The sequence below is a fragment of the Amblyomma americanum genome, chromosome 4, assembly GCF_052857255.1.
Source record: "Amblyomma americanum isolate KBUSLIRL-KWMA chromosome 4, ASM5285725v1, whole genome shotgun sequence".
In the NCBI taxonomy this organism is placed as follows: Eukaryota; Metazoa; Arthropoda; class Arachnida; order Ixodida; family Ixodidae; genus Amblyomma; species Amblyomma americanum.
Genome location: NC_135500.1, coordinates 200,161,050 through 200,187,169, shown reverse-complemented (window position 1 = coordinate 200,187,169; position 26,120 = coordinate 200,161,050). Strand labels below are relative to the sequence as shown.

Below are 26,120 nucleotides of genomic sequence, written 5' to 3'. Positions count from 1 at the left end.
AGTGAATGACCGCTCTTGTGACCTAACTGCCCGAGCTAGTTTCTCCTACAGATGCTAAAAACTGCGAAAAAAATTCCCACAAAACTGAAACAAAAAGCGCCAAAAAGCCTGTTAACCCTCTACTGCCAAAAATAACTGTACTGCCCTGAAACTGTCCCAAAATCTGCTATTTATAATAACACTACAATATACTGTTTAGCGCTAACTACGCTATTGAGAACTTGTCCGTACAGTACAAGCCCGTTGCAACGAATGCCGCAACAATGAAAATTCCACCACAGTGAAGCATTTCCTGCCACAAAACCATATATGGTAGTGCAATTATTTCTCCCCACAAAGAACAATTTTGAGGAGTAAAGTTCGGTGTCAATGAAGTTATTGCAAGAAACGATCAGATTTTTTTTTCTGTGCATCCAAAAAGCCATTCTTCAATTTTTGTTTCGCCAGAAATGGCCACTGAAGTCAGTTTCCATTTTGAATGGCGCCACTGACATTCCCTGCGGAACCAAAATAGTGCGCTTTGGAGCGCGACTGCTTGCGATGGTTTTGTCAATGCTTTTGCTTTTGTGACCCGCGGCTGTAAATGCGAGGCAGCATTTGGCTGATCCAGTTTTGCACTTGAAGGTGTGATGGAAATCAGTTGTACCTCATTTCAATGTGAAGTTATTTTGTCTATGCTAACAGGTAGTAATGGTAGACCTTCTATGATAAGCGGTGGCTAGTTATAAAGCAGTTTCACTGTAGGTTCAGTGCGGAGCACGTTAGGCCCCGTGACACTGAGCAAGCAGTGCGGAACAATCCCTTGGTGCCCTGCTTGCCGGTGGGTTGCAGGAAGTGCCGCTGGTGTGGGTGCACTCTGGCCTTGATTTTGTGCTGTGGGCTAGCATCACGGCAAAGTTATTTTTTTAGTGCGTTAGCACTTAAGCTGGCACTCAACGATTTCGCCCCTATCTGCCAGATTAAACTGTACTTAGTTCTCAGTGTGTTTGGTTGTTGGAAGCACTGCTTCTGCTCCTGTTTGTACTTGTGCTAAACGTAGTTCAGTGCCACCTCAGAGACACAGCAAACAACTAGTACTCAGAAATTCTGGCACAGAACTCACTACACTGAGAGCAGGACATATAAGCTACTATCACTGGCTGTGTGCATCAACCAGTCCTTTAAACACAGAGCTAATAAGTGACAGTACATGGAGTAGGTTCAATACCGGAGTGGGTTATAATAGTCCGAAAGTGCCCATTGCCTGCACTTTCATACAGTGTGGTATTTTCAACACTCTGGATGGTTTCCACAGTGACTCACCAAGGGCACAGCAATTGAAAAATGTACAGCAGTGGCGATCACAGTGAAAAAATGTTGATTTAGTGCAAGTGCAAATGCCTTCCTGCTGGTGTCCCAGCCACATATGTTGGTGCAGCGTTTCCTCCGTACGCTGTCAAGACTGCAACTGCAATATATTCAGGTCTGTGCATTATGTGAATTTTTACTGAGTGACAAACTTGGGTATGTGGACATAAATGCATAAAACTATAAAAACCCTCCTTTAATTAGCAACGTTGCAGTTCTTCATAAGAAAAAAAAAACGAAAAAAAAAAACTGGTAATGCACAGCAGCTTCAAGATGCCTACAGCCAGCCATGCCCACAGTCAGCAATGCCTACAAGCAAATGCAAGCAAGCTAGCTGCAGAAAACAATGAAATGCCTAAAAAAAACAGTTGTGCGCATAAAAACGGTGCTGGTGCAGAAGGAAAAAAAACCCTATAGAAGATTTGGACATCTTGGATAAACAAGGTAAGAGTACATAAAACATGGCACTATCATATTACCTAGCCATATATCAGTAAGAACAATCAGCCACACTTGAAGTTAGGTACTGTAGACTAGAGGACTTTTGAAGATTTCCATGACAAAGAAATAGAAGCAGAACCTGCTGCTCTGCTTTTTCCTGTTGCAATATTTGCTCTTTACGCAACAGAGGTGTGACAGATGAAGCAGCACTCAGCGAAAGCAATTAGGCATCCTTGGCCAATCACAGATGGCTGTGCATACATATCACATCACAATGACCTGGCTACCAGTATTTCATTTACCAATTACTTCCAGCAATGCAGTTTTAAGTAAAAGTGACACATTCGTTTAAACACTAATCAAATGATTTACATCTTGGCCATATCTTTCCTTTTAAATCATAAAAAACATATTGCCCACAGTTGCAAAAAAGAAAAATCGGTGTGAGCTGTGTACGCCATGACATACCTGGCCGGGAAGAGTTGTAACCAGTGACGGTGGCCGGATGGGACGGAAGAGTCGGCATCTGGCTGGCACGGATCGCTTGGCAGGCCGCGGCGACCGAACCATACCGTTTGGCCTCCATATGCGGCTGGGTGTAGGGCCTTCCTGTGTAAGCACGCTGTTGAAAGTGACAGCCCATTAGAGCAAGGTTGAAAGCAGAAAAAAAATATCGGGTCACCTATAATTTAGCCTACATGAAGAAGGGAAGGGATTCTACGTTTAGTGTCATTAGAAACCCTCCCACCTCTGAAAGAAGAAAACGTACACATTTACATTGGACCTGCATGATACTTAGTCTAAACTACACATAAGTAAAAATTACGAGGGCAAAGAAAAATCCATACCGATTATGCAAAACTGCATTTCAGGCTTTTTTTTTTTTTATGACACACGAGCTATTCAATCTTCATTACAGGTGAGGTGTGAACCGATCTAAATCAACCCTGGATTCTCAGATATCAGCTTTGTATTTTAACAAAACAGCAGAAGCAGTACACCCCATATAAGTAGAACTGAGAAGAGAATGACAAAAAGCGGCTTCCCTTTCCGTAATTTCTTTCCCCCGTAAGCTATATACCTGACAGTAACCATCTTAAAAAGATTTCTTGGAGTGCCAGAAGCTTCATGAATAAAATTAAAAATTCAAGCCTTGGAGAAGTGAAACCTAACTCACGGCTGCTCAAAGGCAGCAAAGATTAAAACAATGCTTAACCCTCCTCTGCAATACTGCACATATCACATTGGCCTTCGCTCCGACTACACAGCTACAATGATAAGACCATTGAGCTTCAAGAATTAACAGCCTCACCAGTTTACTCACCAGCTCAGAGACAGACGGGGTGTAACCCGGACCATCAGTGCTGAGCGCAGGTGAGAAATGGTCCGTCACAGTTGGCCGCTTCCTCAGCATCACTTCTGAAGACTGCGTTCCCTGCACGGCATCTAGTGACCGAGACCCTCCTGTTGCTGCTTTCACCTCTTCTTTTTGTGGGAAGGCTTTGAAAATCTGCACCATTGTACAATGTTCCATTAGTGAAAAAAAAAAAGAAAAAAAAAAGGATTCCACTATGCTGTAGACAGGCACCAAGTACTTGCTAAAATGAATGCAAGAAGTAATTCCAACTAAGAAATGTCCCAGTATTCTGCCCATAAAAATAACCAATCAAGCCATACTGCTATATATCTGGAACGGGTGTCACCGGATCTGAGGATATTCAGCTAACAGCCATCCGTTGTGTATTGACAGATCCCTTCACACTGACACTGCACAAAAACTTTCAATGCTGTCGGCAAATTTAGACTGAGTTATCACATGCATCACCTAAGTCCCACCTCTACGCAAAGTAACTCAAAGCTCACAGTGACAAAAACCCCCCAAGATACATGTGGCAGTGCTTCATGTATCCAGAACAGTACATCATACTAGTTTACAAATGTGCCTCTGGCTAAAAGAAGAGCAATGTGTAAAGCATTTCCCATCAATACAATATCTCATCTTCTTGAATAACAGAAAAAAAAAGTTAGCAAAAATATTGTGTCATTACTTAAGTCATGCACAGCTCACTGGCTGGCTGTCCAGCACTCCCGTGTTTCTGGCCAGTGATTGTATCAAGGACACAATAAAACTCAAATACGGCTGAGTGTGAAAAAGCTTTTGCTCCTAAACTTTGCAGCACAAACCCAGGCTCTCCAGGACCCGAATAAAATTTCTTACATACACATATGAATGTACAGGTCTCTTCATTTTTGGGTAATACGAAGTACAGCAAAATTTCATTAATGTGACTCATGTTAATTAGGCAATTTGGATAATTTGGACTGGTGGCATGGTCCAAGCCAACGATGGTAAAACTGTGGCATCATATGCTCGCTAAATTGAATGCACTGAACTCACAGTGGCTAATTAAGAGGGTGTTATGGTATGACCGACACAGCAAGTGATTGTCCAAACAACCTTATCAAGTCTGAATTGCATGGTACAGTGTTGCCTGCACACCTCTGAAGTCAGTACAACAGTAAGTGCAGCAACGATTGCAGGGTCCATCACCACAAAATAGTAACGCTGCATAGTTTTGGTTTCAACTTTCTCAGCTACGGTCTAGATCACGCCGATGGTGGCTTGGCCGCCATCAGGCACTTCCTCCAGGTCTGCACACACCTGATAATCTTCTGTTTCTAGAACATAATAAGCCTTTGCTTCTTTCTCTAGATGAGTGTGAACAGCTGCTGCAGATGAAGCGTGTCAAAAAGAACTGCCTGACAGAAGTGGACTAACCACGACAGTTAAACCATGCACATCCACTTCAACGGTGTCATGAAACGTGCAGGTTGGAGGAAGTGGACAACAAAATTTAAATTCCCTATTTGCATGATGCAGAGGAAAATGACACCATATTCCAAAGTGCTGCCTTCAAGACTGATTGTAAACAATGCCAATGGAATGGAAGAATCACAAAATCTTTCTGCACTTGTTTTCATTAACATTTAATTGAATTTTGCAAGTTTCTAGTGGTTACCTTATCACACACACAAAAGAAACCCATAATGTTCTAGTGAACTGAATCCGAAACTTTAGGTAAAATTTCCCCAGTTGTTTTTTGTTGTCATGTTTACCTTATCACAGTTTTCTATGAGGATCTCGACAACCACATTGCAGAATTTTATGTCCATGATGGCTGCCACGGTTTCCTCTTCTGGGCGAAGCAACGTAGGACCAAAGCAAACGCCCAAATTAGACACAGTCATCAGGTTCGATGATGCATAATTGGAGACCCTGAAAACACACAAGTGCGTCAATGTCTGCACAACATGAAGGTAATAATATCTGATGTCATTAGTTTCCTACAAAGTCATACATCATAGGAACTTGTGTATATTAGGGATGTTGTCTATAACACGGCTTGAAAGTTACTACAGTCGAATCTTGCTTCAAAGGAATTCACGAGACCCGTGAAAAATTTTGTTGAAGCGGAAGCTTCGTTGTCATGAAATCGGGCAAGAACATTGACAGACTGGACTGGATAGAGCAACGTTTATTCTAAAAAAATCTGCCAGCTTCAGTTTTCCGCCATTTCGAAATGCGCTGTGCTTGGATTTTCTTGGTACTCTGGAAATTTTGGACAATGGATGTGTTCGCACAATAAACGCACTCCCTACATTTGCTGGCAAAACTACTACTTTTTCCACACGAGTGCCGCGTGCACCTGCGTCACAGCGTGTTGAGTAGCGGTAACATGCGCCTCGAAATCGATGCTTTAGACGGCGTGCCGGATATGCAGTTGAATCTCTGCCTTCAACCACCTTTACTACGTTGGTGCCCGGGTGGACCAGACAGGAAAAAAATAAAAATAAAACGTTATCACAATGCTTGCCTGCCGCGCAAAAGCGAGACTAAAGTGCACACTAGCTGGTGGCAGGCTTTTTGCAACGACGTGCAGCCCATCAGCAAGCCGGGTGACAGGAATCGTTACGGGCCACTTGCTCGGTGTCGCTAGGCCTAACATGCTCTGCAATGAAGCGTTGGAAAAAGCACTTTGGAACTACTAACCGCTTTTCATAAAAGGTTTAATGTTTCAACCAGTTTCTGTCGACACGATAGCTTCACACTGAAATGACGCTTCTGTTATGCCTTTGTCAGAGAAACGTGCGAAAGAGCCAAAGGCCGCGTTGTTCCAACGACCACGGTTTGGAAGCACGAAGTCCGAGCCGTCAGCAAAACCATCACAAGCAGTTGTGTGCCGCATCGCATCTTTATGTGCACATGTCTGCACATTAATTCCGATTCCGCAGAGAATGTCAGCTGCGCTACTGAAAGTGCAAACTGTCTTTGGCAGCTGCTTTTAGTGAAACCTAAGGAGACATATGGGCATATGTGGATGAGAAAAAAAAAAATGGCTGCTTACTCCGACAAATTTCGTTGAAGCGGAACCTCATGCCAAAAATTGTTTGTTGTGGGGAGAAATAATTGCACTGCCTTGCATAGTTTGCTGACGGGTAATCGGAAATACTTCGTTGTGGCGGAAATTTCGCTATCGTGGCATTCGTTGTAGCTGGCTTTGACTATCTGGGGCTCACATTAATTAAGCTGAACATAAGCTATGCTATTATATCGCCTTTCTGATGTATCAACATGCGACCTATGTCAAGCTCTCTTATCGTTATTCCGACATTCTTAAGTTCTAATTGTGTCAGCACCTAGCTTGTGTTCCTGAGGCGGTCAAAGTGTCAAAACCAAAAAGGAAACTGAAAGAACCACTAAGACTTACTTTTGCAAGTGCCGTATCAACAGGGCGGCCATGCGCTGGTTATCAGTGGGAAGCTGACTGATGAGCTCTTCAATGGCTGCTGTCCGCTTGACCTTGTTTTCTTGCTCTGAAACCCCAAGATGAAATGCATGACATGTCAGGGGTGACATCTCCAAGCAGAGCACGGTCTATATTATATCAGAGATCGTTTGACAATGTGCTCCGATTTATAATGCTCATCGTTCACATAAACGACAGCGATGAATTGGTAAACAGTAGTTCCTGCCCTTATGACCAATGTCAATCCACAGGATGTATTATGTCCTTTCATGTGCTTGCAGCTATGATGCAAAAGGCCTTCTTTTAGCACAGCTAGTTGGCTCTCTCATGCATGGGCACAAACTGTTTATAATGCGATCCCAAGAGACTTCATGCCTGCTTAACATACACTTCAACTAGGACATGTTTGATAGAACCCAGAGTGCTAAAAGCAGTTTTAGAGGCTACCACACCCCTTAATTTCTGACGAAGGGTTTTCTCTCAAAGAAGAAGAGATGAAATCTTTCAGGTGTAAAACAGAGCTAATTGCATCACCATATATAATTAACTCGCACCTGAAATCTTTGACACAGTTTTAAGCTATCCTGCATATGTGATGACAGAGAATAGTTTTCTTTGTGCCTTGTAGTTCTGGGACACTACCCTTCACAGACACTCCTCGAGCTCCCGGTCTTCCCATTCGCAAAGTGCCTCCTTGTGATGCGAGAAAATTAACTACTCCATATGTTGTGTTCACGGGCCAGTCACTGGCATACTCAGCTCTTGAGTAAAGTGCATGGGTTCAGTCTCAGACATAGCCATGTTTTTCTTAATGACATGCTGTAAACTGACTGTGGGTACAGCATGTGTACACCTGCTAAGCATTTTTTATGGCCCAGTGTGCTAGAGTAAAATATCACTAATCACTATGTGACACTGTCCTTTCAGGCCATAAAATGAATTCTTCATGCACAAAAGTCAGATTGTTTACTTGCTAGACATTTTTTTTTCTGCAAACTAATTTCTAAATATTAGGTAATAGCAAGCAGTACTTGCCTTTCTTATTTTAAAATGCTATAAACACACCTACAACAGCAGTTACACCAATTATCTACCTTAATTCCAAGTAACCTTCACCTACAATCTGTGCACAAACACACGGAACCAGTAATGCAATGACCTGAAAACGTAACTAATCTACTGAAAATTCTCCCTCATAACCCTCAGTTGCTCTCTGCACTCAAATTTTGTGCAAAGATTATATTTTGAGGACTGCTTCATATATCACTGCGTTAGGCATTATTACTTGTCTTGTTCATGTGGTAGGAATAGAAAGGTGTCATTGCCGGAGGCCAGGCTGGTGGACTGATATCTCCATCTGTCAGGAAGATAAAACGAGCAAACCTGCCACTGGTTTCTGTGAGTTCTGTCCTATCCTGGCAGATGGCAGCACCGGTCCACTTAGCTCACAGGCTCAACTAAGCTTACTTTTATGACCACCAAGCTTGCCAACGATGGTGTTTTCCCATTTCTAGTGCACACAACAGGAAAGCTTTGAAAATAAATGCATTAATAAACAAAGCAGTATAGTTCAGATATTTTCTGACAGGTGTTTAGATGAGTGTGCAAGTCGCTACAAATGACAGAAAAGGTACGAGAACAAAATATCATGTATATTTTGAACTAGTGCCCAACAGCCAATACTATAAGCAATCTCAAGCTGCCTGCAAAAAGCATGCAAACCAGCCTTTACATAGCCAAGACATATAGTTTGAAGCATTAGAATGTGTCATGCAAAACAAACCAAATGTCAGCCCAGTGGCAAAAACAGGAAAAAAATGCAATTGAGGCACTCTAAAAAAAAAATTAAAACACCCCATTGGGCATGAATGATCCAAAGAGGGCAAAATCACATCTCAGAGGCTACCAGCTCAGAGCTCCTGTGCAAGGGCCACATTCTCGAACAACCATATACAAAGCCCCTATGTCAGTTTGAAATTGGGTAACTTAATATCAATACCTAACATAAGCTGAAAAACCAATCAGTTTATCACAAATTTCCATGAAAACATGTCTTCTGGCCTAATGGCTCACAGGAAAAACATCTTGTGGCAGTCACTAAGGGTGACCCAGTCCACTGAACCCAATCTGGAAAAGCTGGAGTGTGCTATTGCAGGTTTGGAGGTCAAATATGGATTTGGCAGATGGATTCAAAAGTGTTGAGCACATGGGATGTCTCAACATTGATGTGGTAACATGTTCAGATTTTTACTGTGGCAAGGCACCATGCCAAATGCTGTGTCAGGCAAAAGCAAATGCACTGACCATTCGAGAATGTGCACCAAAATAATTATAACATATGAATGTGGGGCATCTTCAAAGGTTATGCTCCTTAGTGCAACGTCCCACTTCATGGGACATTATGTGAGTCGGCTCTGTGCAGCCAATGGCAGGATTGTTAAATGCAGGGCAGGGGAACTTACTCGCTGCACTAATAAAGGCAGTGTGCAAACGAAACGTCATCAGTGGTTCAGGCAGGTTTCTGAAAGGAGGCAGAGGAATTACTCGCTGCGGGGTAATTCACACGATGCTTAAGTTGAGCACAATTGCAGCAATAAAAAATAATGCACTGCTCTGTGCTACAAGTGTGATTTATCAGAACAAAGACAATAAGCTCACTAAGCAGTTGCTCACAGCAAGGCAATGAGCCAAGGGAAAGCATGACAAAGTAGAGCAATGTACTGACAAGCAATGGTAAAAAAAAAACAACAACGTCCGAATAGCATGTATTGGACCATTGAAGCAGCTCACTAAGACTTCTTCTGAAGCTTCAAAAATGCTTATGGCTGCTTTCAAATTGTGTGTGCGTGATGAATGCGGATACTGTAAAGTTTCCACAGGTCTGAGCATATAACGGACACAGAAACGAAAGGTACAAGGTTTGTTTTTCAGAAAGGCAGCTTTGGTCTGTCTTGTGCATCGTCATTGGAGTAAGCAATCAGAGTGATGTTAAATTAAGCATGGTTCAATCTGAGATCTGGACTTTGATAAGAAAGGATCTGGCACATCTGAAGAGTTTTTTTACTGGTGCAATCTGTGCTGAGAGACAAAACCAGTGCATGTTGAACAGTTCTGACCTCAAGTAGAACAACATAAAGTTACTTTTAAGATCTGCACGCTAATTGTCTCAGTCAGTTAAGCACACAACAGCCGTATGAAATCAAGAAGCTGATCTGTGCTGGCCTTGTACAAATTTCTTAGCGTTAAGTGTAAAAAGGCGGAGGCTTCTATTGGTGGAACAGGGAAACGAGACAAAAAACCTGCAATAAAGCACCACTTTTGAAGGCATTGCATGCTAACAGTTACAATTATGTGAGTGACAACTGAGTTTAAACTTGCAAGTGGGAGCTGTTCTTAGGCAGCAACACTCAACTGAAATCTGTCATGACAGAATAAGCAATGTTCGACAGCATTCACCGGGTAAAACTTACAGCTACATGACCAAAAGATGACCAGTCAAGTGACCCACAATTTCACAAAGCATGCTGTGTGACACAGGTAATGAATCCTATCATATTGACAAAGAGCACTTTTCTGTTCTGCTCAGGCAACGCTTGTGCAGGTCACAAAAAACGTATGCATGTTGCTAATATGTACAAGTAGCCACGTCTACATCAAGAACGAAGCATGTGCGTGATCTCCTACCTGAAATAGTTCTTCAGGGCACTTGTTATTGTTTTGACTTCCCACTCCTCACTCATAAAGTCAATGTTCTCTGTTCGTTTTGGGTCTGCAAAAATAAAAAGTCCCACACAATAGATTACACTAAATGAGTAAAGTCACTGACCACCTTAGTATGCAAAAGCAGCAGATAACACAAGTACCAGATTTCAAAATCAACTTAAGTATCAACACATTCTTTGAAAATTAACTAAAATGATACTATATCAACCTGCAATCTTATCTCTCATCACCGTCAAGCCACTATATAACTTTTATTTTTGCACCATTCAGGACAAACTGTTTTCTCGGACTTAGAATGAATTTGTTAAAATGCACACTAAACACAAAATAAAATGAATTTCAAAAATTTTACACAATCTGTGAACCCTCCACTTCTAAAAGCTGGTCAACTATTTATTGCGCAGGTCACACCTGAGCGTACTAAGCAGCAAATGAGCCAGCACCACAGGCTCCTTTACAAGAAGCACTATCTCCACAGTCAAACTATAAAGGCATGCTCAAATATTTGTTGTAACACAGCATAACGTCAGACTTGTTCACAACTTGGCCATCTGCTACTGTATCAGTTTTGGTTCTCGACTGAGTACGTCAAGTTGGTGCAGAGACAGAGCTAAAGAGCTGAGAGAATGGCACCGGAGTATGTAATAAAAAAATAAAAAAAACCGAGAAACTTACCAAATGCCACCTGCGTGAGTTTGGCAACCTTTGAACTGACACCCACAATTCTGTACAGGCCCTGATCTTCCAGGCCCCTTTCTTCGATAGCTTCGATGCAGCTACGTACAAAGGCAAAGCCAGTCTCGTCGAGCAGGCCTGCAAGCAACAGCCAGAACAACATTTGGTTTTCTCTACAGCCCAGCTGGGGCTGCCATGGAAGATATATCCAGGACAATGGGGAATAAAAAAACACAATTACACAAATGGAAAACCTTGGACAGAATGGCCATGCAGAGAGGATCACCATCAACATTACCGGCAGCCTCAATATGTCCACTCAAGGATAGAGGCCTCCACCACATCCTTCCAATTAACCCTGCCCTATGCCAGCTTTGGCCACCTTATCCCCACAAACTTTATAATCTCATCTGCACACCCGACTCTTCCGCGCCCCCGAAATAAAGGAAAAAAAAACCTGTTATAAAAAAGAAAAAGTTAAACTAAAGCTTTTGGCCAGCTCAGGCCATGTGGATTTTTAAAAATTCCATATTCATCACTTGGTTCAGATACACACTTTCAATTTATTACTGCTGAAAGTGGTAATGTTTATAACCATAAGGCTACACCTTGCGATGCTGCAATGGAGAGCCATGTTTACCATATCGTCCTCCTGATTAAGCACCGAAATACAATCTCATGGCCCATCATATATTTCACCCCGAGAAGAATGTGGCAATTAAACCTAAATATTGAGCTTATGACCTCATAAAATGTTTAGCTGTGAAATGCCTAGGCCAGTAAGCTAGCACTGCAGGTAGAAAAAAGCTTTCATAGAGAAGAACCCGGCACATGGCTTTAATAAGAATCAAGGTTGAGAAAATCCTGCCAATGGTCTGGACCAGGACTGAGAGCAAGTTTATTAAATAGATAAATTATGGGTCCTCATGGGGAAATAAGCTGCCAACTAAAACCCACCAGCTTCAAAATGTTCTGATAGAGACACCCGCGGCATTTGTGCCACATTTTCCCCACAAAACAAAAAAAATGGCCTTACATCCTTCTTGCCTTGTGGCTCTTCCTGGTGGGGCTGTCGTCTGCAAGTATAGAGAACAAGCATCTGTCTGTAGTGGACAGACAACATGTGCAGCCAAGTGCAAGACATTTTGCCTTCAATTCAGCAACAGTCCCTAGAAGATTAACGTTCCGAAAATTATGCCTTGAAAGGCACCCACTTCTCTCTAGAACCTGTTAAGCTCAGACAACCTCATAGATTTCATATGCAATGAAGCACACATCTGCAAAAAGAGTTACTTTGCCAAGATTTATATTCAAGCTACCAGGGAAGGCTGAGACTTAATGTGCACAATGATAAATGGGGCTGAGGATTATTTTTCTTTTCAGCTTAAATAGTATATCCAGGCTTCATGAAAGCCAATTCGTCAGTTTTCAAAAGAAAAACTTTAACAGTAATTCCTAATTTTTTACATGCATGTACAAAATGTCTTACAAGCTTTCGAAATAGTCGAAATGTAACATTAAAATACCAGGATTTGTGTTGTAACATCAAAATACCGGGATTTGTGAAATTAACACCTTAGGGGTCATGGAGTCATATTCTTCTTTTTTGAAGATGCACATTACGCTAGGAATTCTAAGAAAAAACTGACATTAGTACTCGTAGAAAAATCTATCTGCAAGGAAATGACTGAGGATGAGTTACCATGCTCACTGTTTTGAGAAATATTATATACTGTGCTTGCAAGCAGGCAAAAAAAAAGCACTCTATTTTCAATATGAAGGATGCCAAATTCGCCTGAAACAAAGAAGTCGATGTTAGGTAGAGCACACCCCGAGAAAAAGCTGCGAGTTTTCATTATTCACAATTGTGTAAAATGCACCTTGAGTGGTGAAGATAGGAAACCGCGCTACGTAACAAGCAGGACAAGCACATTTTTACAAGTGAGCTTTACAGAAAGGAACATTTTGCAAGCAACGATGAGCATGCGTACTTTGTGCTAAGACGCACATAATGAAAACATAACAAACAATAAGTTAGGCTGCATAGAAAAACCTCTAACCTGTTTTATAAAAATGCACCGAAGGCACCTTAACACGCATGTCATTTTTAAATCTTGATATCTGCGTTTGAGGCTGCTCTTTCTGCCCTGTGCGAACTGTCAAAATTAAGTGCCTTGGCGGGTCCCATGAAACCAAAAGGTTAACCGAACTACCCAACATGCTAAACAATATGTCTTCTGCAGAACTTTCGTTGTATGTAAAATTCCCTTCAGTTGTGGCAAAGCTTGTGTTGGCCAGACTGGATGTTACCTAACTGATTATCCACATGAGCACGAGGTACCTATGACCTCCGACTGCGGTGCTAATCTGGCTGTACACAGCCTCAAGCATGGGTGCTGCCCGCTGTTCCAACGAACATGCACGCTTAGATGTGCCAAAGATAGCTAGAAAAGGATATATCTGAAGCGGCACAGACCTAAAGTTTTGGAAGTGATGTGTGTTAGTGTGCCCCCGGTGCACTTTATTAAAAAGAGTTAAGGTTTGTTGGTGCAGCCCAATTTAATGTTCTTGTTTTCATTCTGTGTTCCTTAGCATGAACTGAGTGGTTGTCGCTGTTCATGACTAAGATGTTTTCAATAAAGCTCAGTTGTAAACCTGCACTCATGCTATCTTCACCCTTCCTTTGTCCTGTCCTGTAGCAGCTTGCTGTCATGAGACTGTGCCCCAATCTTTACACGTGCAGGAGTTTAGCTTGCAGTTTTGCACAGTCAAGTGAAACCAGAGCTAAGCAACTCACAGGTTCCCTGCCGTCCATGGCATTGAGCCACTGTTTGCAGTCGTCCTCGCTCAGTGCCTGGAATGTGTATGTTGCACCAGGACGGTCCAATGCTGTGAGGTCAAAGCAGAACCGCTTGTCTATGCTGTCATTCATTCGCCTAGAAAAAAAAAAAGATGCAGAAGACATGGGCGCCACACCCAGCTCTGGGAACAACTGCCGCATAGTCCAGAATATTGGCTGCTCTTGCTAAAGTTCATGCTGAGCGGCCTCAATGACAACTGACTTCAGCTCTGTGGTGTGTGGTAGGTGCAGAATGGTGCTCATCATCAACTGCAAAGAGGCAGCTATGAGCTTTCAAATGAAGATGAGTTCACTCAAGGTGGACAAAGATGAACATGTCAACAAGTACGGTTTATTAAATCCAACAATAGTTGACTACTATTATCGAGTTTCAGTATTTTCAGCATGAATGAGTCTGATGACATCTGGAATGACCGTCTGTGTGCATAACCATGATGGCACTGTAGAACTGTTTTCCGAAAATCGGTTGCTTGTGAAGCCAAAATATAAGCAAACTATGAAGAATCTGCTGAAGGAAAACAACAACAACAACAACAACGAAACAGAAGCTGCTGCCACTTACTACAAGCTCGTCAAGAGCAACTGTCTACACCGTACTCCCGAAGCAATTGACTTACTATGAAATTCCAAATGAGAATCAGGTTTCTTATAGACGACCTCAATTGCGTGCCACTGATAGCTACAAAGCTGAGCCTGCTCGCACAAAGTTGAAGTGGGCCAAGATGAAAGCATGCACCACAATCGTTGTGGTAAATAAGATAAGAGAAGCTCAGCTATGAATTAATAGCATCTCACAGAAGCTAAGCTAGGCATCCATAGATGCTGCCTGGAATGTAACAGTGCCTGTAAACAGGATTTAGCTAGATATTCACAAGCTCCAATACAATTTTCAACACAAAAAACAAAGACAATTTGCATGCTTTGTTTTCGTCATGTGCAGAACCATGCTGTGCTTGTCCTTAAACTTATTGCATTAAAAAAAAATCTAATGACTTTATAAATCAGGCAATATAGTTGCAATAACAAGTAATAAATGCTGGCACTTTTTAGAAATGTCGTTAAAAAATCATTCTAAAAGTACTTGCTGGTGATTATTTTCAGGTTCCAGTGACTTCTAACAATGCATGATCATGTGCCAGCAACTCCACATTACACAATTATGCCAAAAGAGTAAAAACAAGGCATAATTGAATATACATTAACAAATATATACCATTTGCTTCACATAAAATAGCGGACAATTATCACGGAAGAAAGCACAAATGAATAATTCTGAAATTGCACACTTTAGCCTTCCATTAAACTGATATAATTTTTAATGGAGCAAGGGCATCCGTGGCCAAAGAGCGCCATGGCACAAGAATCTTTTCTTGTACTCAAGGTGGGGTCAAACACCAATTTCCCAAGCATTTCACCCCAAAGAAGCCGAGCACTGGGCAGGGGAAAGCTTGTACCCATTGAATCACCGGTGGGTACCCGGCGGCACTGGGGATCGAACCTTGCACCTCCCGCATACGAGGCAGATGCTCAAACCAGTAGGCTACAGTTGCGGTAGCCTTCCATTAAATTATTATCAGCAATACAAACATTACCTTGAATGGAGAAATTTAAAAACAACCACAAAAGTGCTGAATACCGTATGTACTTGCGTAAGAGCTGCACTTTTTTTTATTGTGGTTTGGACATGGTGCAGCCCCTACACGAGGCCTTAACTTTTCCACAAAATTTTCTGACTAGAGCAATGCCCCCGATGATGCCTCGCCGCCTTATGCTGCGACACGCATTCTTATGATTGATTAGTGCAGCCCCTGTGAATTTTTCAAATACACATAATGCAATGAAAGTATGGATGGTATATACCTATGGGACGTGCACCCCATGGCCAGCGCAAATTACCTGTCTGGAGTAAAACAGGTTGCTAGATCACTTTACTGGGAAACGTCACAGGGTTCTAAGTTATTAAGAACCTTCGAAGATTTGGCTCTTGGTGCCTTGGCCGAAGCTTCGGAGTGGCGCTCCACTCGTGTGACCTGTGGCCATCAGTGTGAGGTGGCCTTTACCTGGCCCGTTTTTCCGTGCACTTCACTGCCAAAGGCCTTAGGAAATCAATTATATAAGCACTTTAATATGACATGATTGTGTGATGGTAAACTGGTAACAAGATCTTTTGTGACGAACTGTGACTATGTATTCTAAGCATTTTTCGAAGCGGCTTCGATGCAGAGCTTCGATGCAGACACCAGGCGGTGTCACACACGTGTGAGTGTGTGGGTGGGTGTCAACACATGCAGGGACAGTAATGCTTTTGCGTTCCCACTGGTAAGCAATCTTAAGTGTCTCCGCCGAGCTTCTGTTTGTTCTTTCTGGTGCGGATGCCAAGTGCAGAGGACGAATTAGCAGCGCTGAGGCACAGTGTGTTCATGGTTCCAGGTGGAGTCCGGCACCCGGGATGACATGTCTGTTTTTGTACTAAGTATCACAGGCAGTTATCGTCTATTGGTTCCCAGCGGAACATACCATGTGGGCAAAATTATGCACCCATGAAACCATTCTTTTGGATGTCATTTTTTCTTTTTTTCAAATCACTAGCTGCAAAGTTGGAGGTGCGGCCCTTACACGAGTATATACGGTATGCATTTCTTGCAAAACAAACTAAGCTGTGATAAGCTTGCTGCAACTGCAACAGAAGCAGTTCATATTCTAGAAGCTATGTTTGTGAAAGAGAAAGCAATACGTTACCTGATGCATTCTTTGAGGCAGAAGGTGTCTGTTGTCGTCTGGAAACGCCACACGAAAGTGATATAGTACACCAACAATGCAGCCACACATCAGTGCAAATCAGATGCTATCATGCAGTCAATCCGATAAAGTTGTGGCTACTGCCTAAGCGTAAAATGAACTAAAAAAAATAACAATGTAGCACAGAAATAAAGACCAAGTACGTATTACTCACAATTTTGCCCACTGTCTGCGAGTACGGGATCATGGTAAACTTGCGGTTTTCCTTTTGATATTGGCAGTAATGCTTGTTCCATATCGTTGTGAGGTGTTCTATGTTAAGAACATATCAATGTGAGAAAGAATAGTGAAAGCCCTTCAATGCACAAAAAAGTACTCACATATGAACAACAGGTTATCAAAAACTTTACCATCATTTACCATTGCTTTTTTGTTGCTTTCTGTTTTATCGGCAGCCATAGGTTACTTTTCCCGGTCATGCTCAACATTCTTGAGTGCTGCAGCAAGCCTCATTACAAAAAATACCCATTTTTTTTTTACATTATTCATACTAGCCTTATAGCATGGATACATAGATCGACGTGTGAAACATGTAGTTTAAAAAAGCCTGAAATTCGCTGCCCTATGAGAAAGAGTGTCCTTCAATGGGCCCAATTTGCTGCAGGCTTGAATAAAAAGTGTTCATTTGAAGAAAAAAAAATTTGCTTTAATACGTTTTAGAGCTTTAGCCGTTTAAGGGAATTTCTCTGCAGTAACCAACATTGCCAAAGTTTCTAGTAAACAAAACTAACCAAATTCACCTGCTACCCTCACTCTCAACCAACCCTCCCACTTCACAGCAGGGAAGATTAAAAAGGTTTGGGAAATTGAATTATTACTGACTGCCATATCAACGTGCACCTGTTACTGAAATAGCTCCTCTTACATTTTTTTCTTCCACAATTGCAGGGGGCATTGTACATCACTTGTTCATCAGGACACCAGTTTACATGCAAGCCCTTGAAGGCACAGATCCTTCGTGTTATCAAAAGTATCAACCAATGAAAACCTTCTCATTCTTGAAGGTTTTTTTCTCGATAGCTATTGCTAATATATACATGCCTAAAAGGCGCAGCACACAACTTCTGACCGAAGCTTGTTAAAAAACCTCAGCGGCTTCCTAGGAATGAATGTCAAATCCACACATTTCGCATTCATCAAGTACTTATGATTATGTTCAGCACCTCGCTGCTGCAAAAGCTATTTCTACCCACCACAGGCATTGCACAAGAAAGCATAAAGTGTGAAATAAATGGGCAACACCACACAAATCAGGCAAACTTGAAACGCACTGAAATATTAGCAAACAAGCACTGCCTTTGAAATATCGACTTCACAAAGTCCCTAAACCGGCTGAGGCCTGCTCAATGGGATACTAAGGACGCACTGCAGTTAGCCTATAGTGATTAATTACCATGTCCTAATTAAAAAGGAGCTACGATTATAGAAAACAGCACTTTTATAAGCTAGGAAAGGTAAAAAAAATGAGACACAGGTATCGCTGTCCGTAGCCATTTTCACAAGCAAACTGTAATGACGCCAACAGGTTTTTTTTGTTTTTTTTTTTGCAAGCAGACCAAGGCCAGAACACACTGCTAGCGATAATGAAGTCCACAATTCTTTTGACATCATCACCATCATGAGATTAAATAAGTATCAAGGAAGAAAGATAATCGATCCATCTTTTGCCGCCTAAGAGCATCAAGATAGCCACAAAAGCCAAACAATCGAATTTTACTAACAAAAACAAAAATTAGACAGCGCTATCCATTAAAGGAACACTGAATACAACTCCATCCAATTACTGTTATCAGTAAAAATTGATTCTCTTGCTCTTTCTGGCTTTGCTGACGTTTGTCTTTATCGGCGAGAACATTAAATTTAAAAATCTTCCCACCAGCTGATTCGAACTTGTGATTCCAAACCAGAAAGGGCTGGTTGCCGCTGTTCTGAAGTGAATGGCAGTGTAACGTGGCTTCCGAGATCCACGTCCAAAAATAGGTTTGACACATGCAGTGCCATCTCCTGCTGATTTCACATGCATTTTACATGTGAAATCAGCAAGAGATGGCACCACCTGTGTTGCATTTTTTGGTCTCTTCTAGCTTATAAAAGATCAGTTTTTGGACAGAGCGGTATATATTTGTGATTACAACATGGTACCCTATCCATACATGCCAACCACAATTTGTCCTCAATGTCCCTTTAGGTGCATTTTGAGTGATGAACACTACAAGGTGTACAGACGTGCTCTGCAATCTCTGTACAGGCACATCTCTGTCGCTAGTGGCTAGACACTTTTCACAAACTACCAAATTGTGAAACTGAGATCAGTGACACAGCTATACATACTGGTCATTGTAGCACAACTTCATGTCGCTTGCCAAAGAGGACAACACACTCACTTTTCTCCATGAGGAAGAGGTAACCTTGTCTAGTGTACATTTTGTTTAAACAACCAGAGTCCTGTGGCTTCTGAGGTAGGGAGGTAGGTGGGTTCCACACAGCAGGCCAAGCATGTGAGCCAAAAGAAAAATAAAATAGAACACATGCACACACATAAACACACACCTAGGTACAAGCACATCGAAAACCTCAAACAAACACTAAGAAGCATGCTCACAACCATTCAGGCGGGATGTTCACACAGGAGGCAAATACGAAACACCACACCACAGTTAAAACCTATGCCAAGATTTCGAAGAGCCAGCAGCACCAAGTATATGCTAAGCTGATTAGAACAATGGCAAAGCGGTGTCTAATGCAGCCATGATGCATGCGATGACTACTGGTGCCTGAAGCAAGCAGATGGGAATGCAAGAGCCACACAAAGCCAGTTCTTGAACTGATATTGTAAATGCTGAAAACAAGTCTACCAGTTCCCTCGCAGCCGTAATAAAGTGTGAAGAAAAGCTTTGAATATGCTTCCTTGCAGCAGAGACGAGAAGAAAAGAAAATTAGAAGTAAAAGAAGACTTATGCTGATTTATTTTCTAATCCCTGTTTTAGTAAAATCATTTGCATGTTGCTTAGATACTGATATCTTTCTCCATGCAGATTGCCTTCAGCTTACAAACATTAACGTGCATACTAAGAAAGCCAGACATGCTGCCAAATTGCCAATGAGCATGCAAAAGCAACCAAAATGTCAAGAAATGCAAACTGAATAAAGATGTGAACCATTAAACATGATTAGATGCAAAAAAACCTAGCAGACACAATTAGGTGAAGGAGAAGAGTTAAGACTGTTGTGCCTTCAATTAAGCTGTAAATACGCATAACTTTATGCATCCACAGAACTAGACCTCTAAACATTTCTTCTGTTATATTTCAAAAATCTATGTTAGCCCTGACATTAGCTAGTGGGACAGCTCTGGTTGCTCTGTGCAACACTCCGAAATTGAAGTTAAAAGCTTACACTGTACGCAGAATCTCGTAGCAAAAGAATGGTAAACAATTTCCACAAGTAAACAACTTTATTTTCTGAATAAGACAAAAATTGTCAAAGAGTCCAATTAAGTTTAAAAAAGAACAAGCTTCTAGCTCTTGCTTTTAAAAAAACAAACAGCAAGAAACCCACTCATCCAACCATTGCAATACAGTTAAGAGTTCAACGCTCCCTTTTCATTTTGCACACGAACTACCCACTAACATCCATGTGCCTGGGAGTGTGAACTGAGTTAATGGCCAAAAAGTTGAGCATGCAACAGAAAGCAAAATTTATAAACTTTGTTACGAAGAAGAGGAGCGATGATTCAGAACTCACGCTTGGTCAAGACAAACCCCCACGGTCGCACGCCTAAGTTATATGCATAAGATGGGATGAGGAAGCGGTGAGTATTACCGTTGTACGCACCTCCAACATTTTCTTCATCAAGTGTTCCGCCTCACTGTGAGTGGCTTCGAAGTTCTCTCTTGTCTATGGTTACATGCAAGACAAAACCAATCACATCAACGCCACTGATCAGTACACGCTGATGTGAAACACATAAGAAAATGCAAATAACCAAGATCTCAGGTTTTCTGGAGGTCAACAAAATAAAAACAAGATTTGTATTGCCAACAAAGGTGCTGTAAGCGCCTCATTCTGATGCCCTGCAGTGTGCTGTGTATTGTTCATTTTAGCATGCTTTGTTACTTAATGTTTATCACATGATCCACAAGTAGGCTCAGGAGCAAACCTATGGGAGTATTTGTGATCAACGACAATGCACATTAGAGGTGACAAGCAGTCAACAGTTTCCAGCATTTCAACTTCTGCAGCGTAGTAAAGTGAAGTTTGCCTCATAAATGTTCATGTGACTATATATGCTAAACTTTCACAAAGGTGCGACTTTTGGCATGAAAAATGAGCTTAATCTTTGACATCTCAAGAAATGGTGACAATAAGGACTTTTCTTAGTGCTCACCTTCTGAAGCCGCACCTGCAGGTCTGTGTTGAAGCTGTTGAACTCCTTGGCTACCTCATGGCCTAGAGGGGCAATCAAGCAACTAGATAAATACATTACAACACTAAAAGACAGTCATATACACCTTGCAGAATTTACAAACACTGTACTAATATAGTGGCAAAACGAGTAGGATGACACTCGTGCAAGATGTAAGTTTGCAAGCAAATGCCTTTTATTGTGAACCTTCTCAAGTTCTGAAATTTCCACCTTTAAAGTGAACCTTCACATGTCCTTCTGAATTATCAATATTTAATTCGTCCAGGTTATCTGCAACCTTTCAACCTCTGGATCTACAGCAAAAACCATAAGAATATTCATACAGCTAACTGCACAATTTCACAAGCATGCAAGTAAGCCTGACAGTGTTGTCTAAGGCACAAAGAGCGTTCGGGGGTAACCGCTATGCTAAATTATGCTGGCCTTGAAACCTGGCTTCATTATTCCCCCCCCTTTTTTTGCAGGCTTTATAATGAGCCTCATGCAGCGATTCCATGAGTTTCCATACACACAGCTGTTAGGAGAACACAATACAGACCTTGATGATAGAATGTCAGCCATCCGTACATAAACCTCAGTATCTGCCAATTCAAGAAAAGAGAAAATCATCAGTCACAGCTTGAACGTTTACAAAGACGTCAAAATGCAAGCAGTGCACGCAAGAAGCCAGAAACTGACCGTTTCAACAAACTCTGTCTTCTTGCGCTCTTGAACTTTTTGCAGGAGAAGTACATACTCTAGTGATGCCTTGAAGAAGTGAATCTTCTCCATTTCAAGCCCAGCAAATGCCTGTAAGAATGGACAAACAATCCTGAACGAGTTGCTGACGGAGGAACTGCAGTCAGGCTAACATGTTACTGGTGCCACGATTTACGGTTAAAAACACTAACCGAGAGTTCGGTGCTAAACATGCAGTGTTCGCACCTTTATGTATTTAAAACGTCCGTACATGAAAAGGCCGCGGAAGTACTTGGCAGACGCGGAGTCCGTAAAGTGCCGAGAATCGACACACGCGGGTGTGTTCGCACTTTAGTGGCCTTCAAAACGACGACGACCCGGCAGCAGCAAAGCGACGACGTCACTAAGCGCGCTTCAAGCCGCGACCTACGACGTTTACGCAGAGATTTCGCGACAGCCCGGCGCTGGAAGGAAGACTCCACTGGCCGAGCTCGACGTCAGTCACAGCGCTCGAAAAAAATGAGCGAGCGAGTTGCCTTCGAACTCTAGATGTCAAGGCCACAAAAGATGCGCGGGGGCGGGAAAATTCCCTGTCCGACAAGTAGAATCCGCTACCCTCTCACAACCAGCGCGGAGTGGAAAGCGACGCCAGTCTACACAAACACGAGCAAAAAAAAAAAAACAAAGCACAGATGAAGGAGGAACGACACGCTTTCGCGCGGTCGCTCCTGAAAGGCGCGGCGGGACGCGCTAAAGGACGACGGTCCAAAAATGGAAGCTACGCATGTTCGCCGCTCCGCTCATATCTGGAGCAGCACGCGAAGCGTCGGCCGCTAACGCCGCTGGCGTCGCTAAACACAGTGGCCGACGACCCACCTGCATCGGGCGATCGTCGAGGCCGACGCCGAGCGACGTCCGGACATCGTGCAGTGCCGGGCCATCGCGAGCAGGCAGCGCGTGGGGGAGAACTTTTCTTTTCGCCCCGCCGAAGCTCACTTCCCCGCACGAAGCGGGAGCGATGCGGGGAAGACGGCCTTCATCCTTCGATCCTCGCTCGACGCGCTTCGTTTATATATATATTTTTTTCGTTCGCCGCCGCCGCGGCGTTACGTTAAGCGGCCGCTACGCGGAGCAGCAGTCGATAGCGCTCCGACGCTACTCTCGAACGCCGGACGGCGGCGCCGGGCAAAATCGAAACTGCCGACCCGAAGAACGCCGGCGTCTGCGACGCCAGCTGCTTTCCCGCCGCCCTCATTAGGCTAAGTCACCGATACTCGAGCAAGAGATTGCTCAAAGTTCGAGTTCTTCATTTGTGAATGAAAAAAAATCTACATACATGGCGGTCGCTAGCGCGTCGTCTCACGCGGAACCATTTCGAGTCTTCGTTTATCTACAAGGAAACATGCAACCGAACGCCTCACAAGTGTGTTCCCGGCCTGCGCTTTTTCTAAACGGGCAGTAAGAAACGTGTTGGATCGAACACCTCTCACAGGCAGCCGCGCAAACAGCCGATAACGAGGTACACGAAGTTACGCGGCGACGGAGGTCCCGACTAAAGTGGAGGGCAAAACCGATCGACGGAAACAGATCACAGCGCTTCTTATTTCCATCTTCGAGCGAGTCGCAGTGTGGCGGGCTGCCCATCTTTCCCACGAGTCGACCACGGACACAGGAGATACAGAACAGATACTCGTTGAAGGAAACGTTCTCTGCCGATGTCTGGGCGACCTTTTCATACGCACGGAGATGGTAGTTGCGCGAGCAACGCCCGCACCACTTGGCCACTTGATGACCTTTGCGTTCCCCAAAAGCTACGGGAAAATCTCCCACGATAGCAGCCGCTCTCCGGTCTGCGTTCAAGCGGTGGCTGCGTCGCCAGCTAAAAATAAATAAAGAGGGAAGCCTCTAAAATTATGCTTTTTTTTGATAATGCGTATGATCAGCGCAGCTGCTTGAATAATAATAATAATTGGTTTTGGGGGAAAAGGAAATGGCGCAGTATCTGTCTCATATATCGTTGGACACCTGAACCGCGCCGTAAGGGAAGGGATAAAGGAGGGAGTGAAAGAAGAAAGGAAGAAGAGGTGCCGTAGTGGAGGGCTCCGGAATAATTTCGACCACCTGGGGATCTTTAACGTGCACTGACATCGCACAGCACACGGGCGCCTTAGCGTTTTTCCTCCATAAAAACGCAGCCGCCGCGGTCGGGTTCGAACCCGGGAACTCCGGATCAGTAGTCGAGCACCCTAACCACTGAGCCACCGCGGCGCTTGAGCTTTCGCGATTTAGTGAAGAGACCAACCAATTCGAAACAGCTTCGGTTCAGTTTTATGTCCGAAGCTTTTAAATAAATAAATACATTCGGAGCCCTCCTCAACCACATACTTAAGAAAATGCGACAACATTTAAGTTGCCTGCTGTGGTGTCTACAATGAGTGCAATGTTCTTGCGATCGAATTCCCGCCAAAACTCTCATTGGAAACGATTCCATATTGCCTTCATATGTCATGCATGAGTCATGACCTTCTAGAATGTTCCTGAACCTTCCATTGGATTATCATACGGGATTATACTAAACGGATCACTTCGACCAACGACGCGTAAACAGACCAGAGAGCACGCGTTTAGAACCTCCTCCGCACCGTGCAAAGCAGTACCCACCGCGACGCCCTGCGAAATGCCCAACGATGCACCCAAGTCCGACAGCCGCGTTGCCGTGCACTCTAAACAGAAGGGAGTAAAAAAGAGAGTAGGCTCTCCCCTTTATAAAAGGTGTAGCGCGCTAGAGGAGACAGCTTGCTCCCTTATCACTCCCATGCAGGCGTATTATTAAGTTCAGAGTGTGCAGTATTCACCTCTTTCTGATGCGCGTCGCCCTTCTTGGTGGAGAGGCTCAGGTACCGATCCAGCGACTGGCAGTAGCGGGCCGTCTCCTTGTCGAACTTCTTCTTGCGCTCCTGCGCGGGTGACGTCACCGCACGGAGAAGAACGGTGGACAAACCTTTAGCACACAGTGTGCGGAGCGCGGCGCTTTTTCAATTTCCGCCACGGTAAATTCATCGTAAATACTTCTCATTTCTTTTTGCCATATCGCTTATTTCCGCTTCCAACTGCCGTTATAATAAAGCACGTTGAGTGGCCAGGTGGTGGAGCATTGTTTCCAGAACAGCAATTCAGCGCTATTATTTATTCATTTATTTATGAGTTGCGCTGAATTACTGTTCTCTAAAAACAACCAACCCCGCAATGCCCACGCAATAAAGATGCAAGATAAAACCTCCGAACTTCCAGTATTTCGTCGTTACTGGCCCCAACAGCGCCGAAACGTAAAAATTCAGAGAAAAATACCATCACTGCCTAATAAAAGGCTAACTCCTGAACGTCGAAAATAATTTTTCAGACGATCAGAAATTTTTCTACGCAACATTTCGGACGCTCAGGACGTCTAAAAATGTTTTGCCCGTCAACTATGCCACATAAAATAAACAAATACCAACGCACAAAATCCCACAATTCAAGCAACCGTAAACGTAGTGAAGCGTCCACAAGATTTTTTTTTTTTTTTTTGCCAAGAGGATCATCTTTCCTGGCGTGCGAGCTCAGAGCATGTCTTCTGCACTTCTGGCAGCGGATATTTTGACTATTGAGAAATAATTTTTGGGGAAATGCGGTTTGCGTACCACTGCGACGATCTGATGTTCTTTTGAGGGCACAAAAGAAAACTATACATCAGTCAAACCTGGTTATAAAGAAATAATGGATACAACGAAGGAATGACAATTCCCCTTGGAAGCCTCGGTCAACACGGGCTATAACGAAGCTGCGGCTACAACGAAGTAATCGCCGGGCCCCTTCAAATACGTTGCAAGGAGGTTCAACTGCATTTGCAGTCTGAATCGTAAGTGGTACACGATGCATTAGACAGTCACATGCATTTGCAAGTGGGAGACGTACAGAAAGGGCACTTCCTATTCCACGAGCGTTGCGAGAAATCCGAGGCGGAAAACACCTGGAAGGTTATCAGCCACTCCAGCAGCGGCGCCATTTAGTGGCTAAGCCCCCCCCCCCCCCCCCCCCCCTCCGATCGCATTTTCGTATGTACGCAGGCGTGGCCTGTTCGATAAGCCTAATGGACGACATTTGATTACAGCAGAAGAACGATATCTACGACGCCACAAGTGAATCGCAGGCCACGTGAAGCAAGGAAAAAAAGAAACTACAACAGCCACTTGCTCCTTCGCTGTCATTCCGGATTCTAGGCTAGAGTAAGTAAGAGTTGGAGCGAATTAAAATAAGGAAGCAGCGGCTACACTGTAGTTTTCGATGCCTCGCGTGATGATGGCCCCATACTTGTGGCGCCACG

At 43.3% G+C, this 26,120-nt stretch overlaps 1 protein-coding gene across 8 annotated transcripts in view; it reads right to left on the bottom strand.

Annotated features, from left to right (window-relative positions):
• Graf (GTPase regulator associated with FAK) overlaps positions 1 to 26,120 on the bottom strand; it is a 61,539-nt gene that overhangs the window by 7,838 nt on the left and 27,581 nt on the right. For 2 of the 8 annotated variants that reach the window (XM_077662931.1, XM_077662936.1), the window contains exons 5-21: positions 24,613 to 24,714; positions 21,758 to 21,868; positions 21,618 to 21,660; positions 21,041 to 21,102; positions 20,476 to 20,550; positions 19,038 to 19,107; positions 16,808 to 16,905; positions 16,594 to 16,631; positions 13,792 to 13,930; positions 12,031 to 12,070; positions 10,995 to 11,132; positions 10,281 to 10,365; positions 9,059 to 9,117; positions 6,558 to 6,663; positions 4,906 to 5,065; positions 3,101 to 3,298; positions 2,257 to 2,410 (exon numbers count right to left, since the gene is read on the bottom strand). In XM_077662931.1, coding sequence (XP_077519057.1) covers positions 2,257 to 2,410; positions 3,101 to 3,298; positions 4,906 to 5,065; positions 6,558 to 6,663; positions 9,059 to 9,117; positions 10,281 to 10,365; positions 10,995 to 11,132; positions 12,031 to 12,070; positions 13,792 to 13,930; positions 16,594 to 16,631; positions 16,808 to 16,905; positions 19,038 to 19,107; positions 20,476 to 20,550; positions 21,041 to 21,102; positions 21,618 to 21,660; positions 21,758 to 21,868; positions 24,613 to 24,714 — 1,678 coding nt within the window. The remainder of the gene's footprint in view (positions 1 to 2,256; positions 2,411 to 3,100; positions 3,299 to 4,905; positions 5,066 to 6,557; positions 6,664 to 9,058; positions 9,118 to 10,280; positions 10,366 to 10,994; positions 11,133 to 12,030; positions 12,071 to 13,791; positions 13,931 to 16,593; positions 16,632 to 16,807; positions 16,906 to 19,037; positions 19,108 to 20,475; positions 20,551 to 21,040; positions 21,103 to 21,617; positions 21,661 to 21,757; positions 21,869 to 24,612; positions 24,715 to 26,120) is intronic. The other 6 variants (XM_077662933.1, XM_077662938.1, XM_077662932.1 and 3 more) reach the window with 3 other exon arrangements.